The sequence below is a fragment of the Papaver somniferum genome, chromosome 8 (genome assembly GCF_003573695.1).
Source record: "Papaver somniferum cultivar HN1 chromosome 8, ASM357369v1, whole genome shotgun sequence".
NCBI lineage: Eukaryota > Viridiplantae > Streptophyta > Magnoliopsida > Ranunculales > Papaveraceae > Papaver > Papaver somniferum.
The window spans coordinates 41,438,717-41,443,004 of NC_039365.1; the positions used below are offsets into that span (position 1 = coordinate 41,438,717).

General features: G+C 36.6%; 1 protein-coding gene across 1 annotated transcript; it reads left to right on the plus strand.

Annotated features, from left to right (window-relative positions):
- The first annotated feature begins 515 nt into the window (after window positions 1-515).
- Window positions 516-3,300, plus strand: LOC113304810 (COBRA-like protein 1). The gene is made up of 6 exons (XM_026553949.1): window positions 516-667; window positions 803-882; window positions 1,328-2,135; window positions 2,288-2,441; window positions 2,538-2,815; window positions 2,909-3,300. The coding sequence occupies exons 1-6, from the start codon at window positions 592-594 to the stop codon at window positions 3,199-3,201; spliced, it is 1,689 nt and encodes a 562-aa protein (XP_026409734.1). The 5' UTR covers window positions 516-591; the 3' UTR covers window positions 3,202-3,300.
- The last annotated feature ends 988 nt before the right edge of the window (window positions 3,301-4,288 follow it).

The window sequence follows — 4,288 nt, forward strand, 5'->3', positions numbered from 1 at the left end:
AACTAAGAAAATAAGAAGAAGGTGTGAGTTAAAATGGTAGAGGAATATGGTATTTATAGGCGGAAATTATGGCCGTTGGATCAGATTATACTCAGCGGTGCAAACTAAACCGACCGGTCTTATAAAACCCGGTAACAGTGTAAACTAGACCGAACGGTCGAGACTCGACCACTCGGTGGAAATTTGCCACTTAGCCAAGCCAGTTTGCCCCCTTCATAGTGGGTGATTAAAAGTGTTTGCCACATGCATAAGAAGGGCCTTAGACGAGTTTGAATAGGTAATGTGACATTCCGAGGAATAAACATGCTGTAGTGCACATACACTCTTTAGCTTCACACACATATACTGCATTCAGTGTCATTAATTGACACTATATATATATATGCGCGTCCTTTTTTTTTTTTTTGTTTCTTTTTGTTTTTGTTTTAGAGAGAAATGAAATCTCACTCTTCCTCTATACACTCTATAACAACTAGTACATGCAATCCTCGTTATATTTACCCTTTCTTCTCATCTCTCTTTCTCCATCTCTTTTCTCTCTAAATCTCTCAAAACACTCCTGTTCACAATTGAGGGGTGATCTCTCACCAAATGGGTTTTTCCAGTGTTTTTGGATACATTTTCTTATGTTCTTCCTTACTCTTTCATCTCCACATTTACAAAGCTGGTAATAAAATTTTTTCTTTATGTTTCCTAATTAGTTTCTTAAACATTTGATGTTTTTACTGTTCTAATCTCATATATTTATTCTGAATTTTCTTTAAAAAGTTTATGATGGGTGATGTGTTTTGATGATGGTCAGATGGGTATGATCAATTGGATCCACATGGGGTGATAGAAATCAAATGGGATATCCTAACTTGGGTAGACGATACATACAATGTAAGTTTCTCTTTGTTAGTTCTGTTCTTCCTTTTTCGGTTCTTCCAAAGATGGAATTAATTCAGTGGTTTGAACGATTCAAATTCATTTTCGAAATTGGTGCATGTAAGGAGGTTTTTCATGCAAATTTAATTAAGAAATCTTTGACTTTACAGGTAGTAAACAATATTCTTCGTAGAATCCGGAACGTAATTAGTAAAATTTTTATTGTTTTGGTTAGGGTAAACATTTGACCTGATCATCTCTGCCGTTGAATGGTATTGGAAGAGGGTTACAGTTTAACGGCTCTGATTATCTTAGTAGGAAACAAAGAATGTTTTTTCTAGTGGGTCCCATTTAACTCCTGGTTAAATCGTTGGGTCAGGGATTCAACTCTCTCCACTCAACTAAAAGTTTGTAGATATTTTTGTACTAGGGAGTGTGATGTAGCCTGGTGTTTGTACAGGCACAAATCTCTGTACTTAATAAGCAAGCATTTCGACACATAGAAAGACCTGGTTGGAAATTAAGTTGGACATGGCAAAATAAGGAAGTAATATGGAGCATGTCAGGAGCAGAAGCAACAGAACAAGGTGATTGTACAAGAATTAAAGGAAGTACACCTCCACACACTTGTGAGCAGCAACCAGTGATTATCGATTTATTACCAGGAGCACCCTATAAAATGCAAACAAGTAATTGTTGTAAAGGTGGTGTATTAACAACAGAAATCCAAGATCCTTCAAAACATGGAGCATATTTTCAAATGTCCGTTGGAAAGGCACTGTTTATGGAGATTATTAATGGCACTGCAAAACCCAGTGTTAATCAAACTGCGCCAGCTGCACCAGCTGCACCACCACCTGATGATGGTGATAAACATGAGAAGCAGCCTGATACGGGTAAAGATATGAGGCAGTCTCCGGCTAAAGATGCAAGTCATGATAAGAATCACGAGAAAAAAGGGGAAGATAAGAACAAGAAAAAGCATCAGTTTAATGTTGATGGAGTCGACGGCGAGAAGAAAGAAAAGGAGATGAAGAACAAGTTTCATGATAGTCATAAGAAGAGAGTTTTAATAGATAGTGACGATGTTGGTGACGATGCAGGTGATGGTCATACGAACACTACAGGAAAATTCCAAGACCCAGTAGATATGATTATACCTCAGAATTTCAGTATTGGTCTTCCTGGTTATACTTGTGGACCCCCAGAGCGTGTTGCACCAACTAAATTTCTTGTGGATAAGGGTCGTCGTAAAACACAAGCTCTCTGTAAGTATATCAATTGTCCTAGAAATTCCTTTCATTCCTTTTCTTGTTTATCTACTTCGTGTGTACAGTGTGTAGCCTATTTTGTTGAAGCTTTTCACTGATGTTGTCTTCTCTTTGCCTTCTCTAATCTAAATGAGTTGTTAATTTTGCAGATACATGGAAGTTGACATGTACCTACTCGCAAATGCAGGCATCACAAACCCCTACATGCTGTGTTTCAATGTCTTCATTCTACAACGATACAATCGTTCATTGCCCTACATGCAGTTGTGCTTGTCGTAGAGATCCTACTAAACAATGCATCGAGTAATTAATATTCACTAACCTCTCTAACATATTATATCTATTTCCAAATTTAGCTTTACGTTTTCATTCGTTTTAACAATGGTTGGTATTTAACAGTCCCACAAAAGATCTGCAGCCTCTAATAGAACTTCCACACAGTGAGGATGAAGTTGTTCCTCCTAAAGTTAGGTGCACAGAACATATGTGCCCAATTAGGATTCATTGGCATGTCAAAACAAGTTATAAGGAATATTGGAGAGTCAAGGTTACCGTGCACAACTTCAATTTCGTCAAGAACTACTCTGATTGGAGTTTAGTTGTGCAACACCCAAACTTGAAGAGTTTAGTTCAAGTGTTCAGCTTCAACTACAAACCGTTATTAGTGTTTCCCACAAGTAAGTTCTTATTATTCTGTGAAAATTTAATGGGTTTCTAGACATATTTGTGCTGGCTTCTAATGCTACTTTCTGGTTATACTCTTGTTGCAGATGATACTGGAATGTTTTGGGGAATTCCATTTTACAATGACATGTTAATGCAATCATCAGTAGAAGCTGGAAATTTACAAACAGAGATTTTACTGAAAAAAGATCCAGGATTTTCATTCGGCGGAGGCTTTGCTTTTCCAATAAAAATAAGCTTCAATGGTGATGCCTGTGTAATGCCTCCTCCAGATCAATACCCTAGACTTCCAAACAGTAGCTTCTCACTTTCTAGCAACAGTAGGCCAATTCTCTTTTCTTTGTTCCTACTCTTGCTTTCCCTTTATATTGTGTATTGACCTGCCTCTACTGCCTACTTAAGATGTTCAAGTTAGAAGAACTCTGGTTAATTCATTTTGTAATACAGATTTGTTGCACATATAACTTCAATTGATTCAGTCGTATACTTTATTCCCCGTTAATGCCCTTTTTTCTCGTGTAATTTTATGAATGCAGTGCAGTTTATCCCAATAACCAGGATTCAGGCAGCTTGACAAAGGACTAGTTTTGTTCAGTAACATGAAATTTATATTTTGATTCAGTAAAATAAGCTAAAGATTGACTGTTTTTAGGATGCTCAGATTTTCACCCTTGTCACCACCAAAATTTGCACTCCTGGTAATGACAAGAGCTTGATTCTCTAGTACAAAACTTAGGACTATCAATTTGTAGTTGTATGCCTTTCATTATAGGGAAAATTCGTCAAACTTTTTAGTTCAGCTTGTTTACCGAGTTCGTTTTGAAGTGCCTCATCAATCCTTATGAGTGCATCAATGTAGAATTATAACCAGTGAAACAAAAATCTAACACAATTAAAAAGATAATATGACTTGGGTGTTGAACAATATCAGAGACATGCATTCCATGAAAGATTTCACGCAATCTAGTCAAAAGAAACGATATATCGAGTTCTCATTAACTTTAACATACTAAAAGAAAGATAGAAATTACAGGACTCGGGAACTTTAAGCTAGCAACAAGCAGAAACAGGAGCAAGCCACTAACTAAATCCCATGGTCCGGCTTGAAAGGGACACCTAAACTACTGAGACGTGAGCAAAAGCTTCACTGATCAAAATAGAAAAATAAAATCCATCACAGAACATAATCCTGAACCCAGACTCCTCTAGTTAAACTTCTAGAAGCACAGTTAACAGTGATAACTATTGGATACTGTATGTCAAGTAAACTAATGTTGACTTGACCTTATTCTGTAAGTGTGTGAAAGACCTGTGTATCTTGTATTTGTATTAATCATTACCTATTTAAGGTATATGATTAGGTCTGTTTGAGATAACGTTTTATATAATAATATTACCGGTTTCAAGATTTTTCATGGTATCATTGGTTCTGATCCATAAGACCTGATTTTTCTGTTACTGCTATA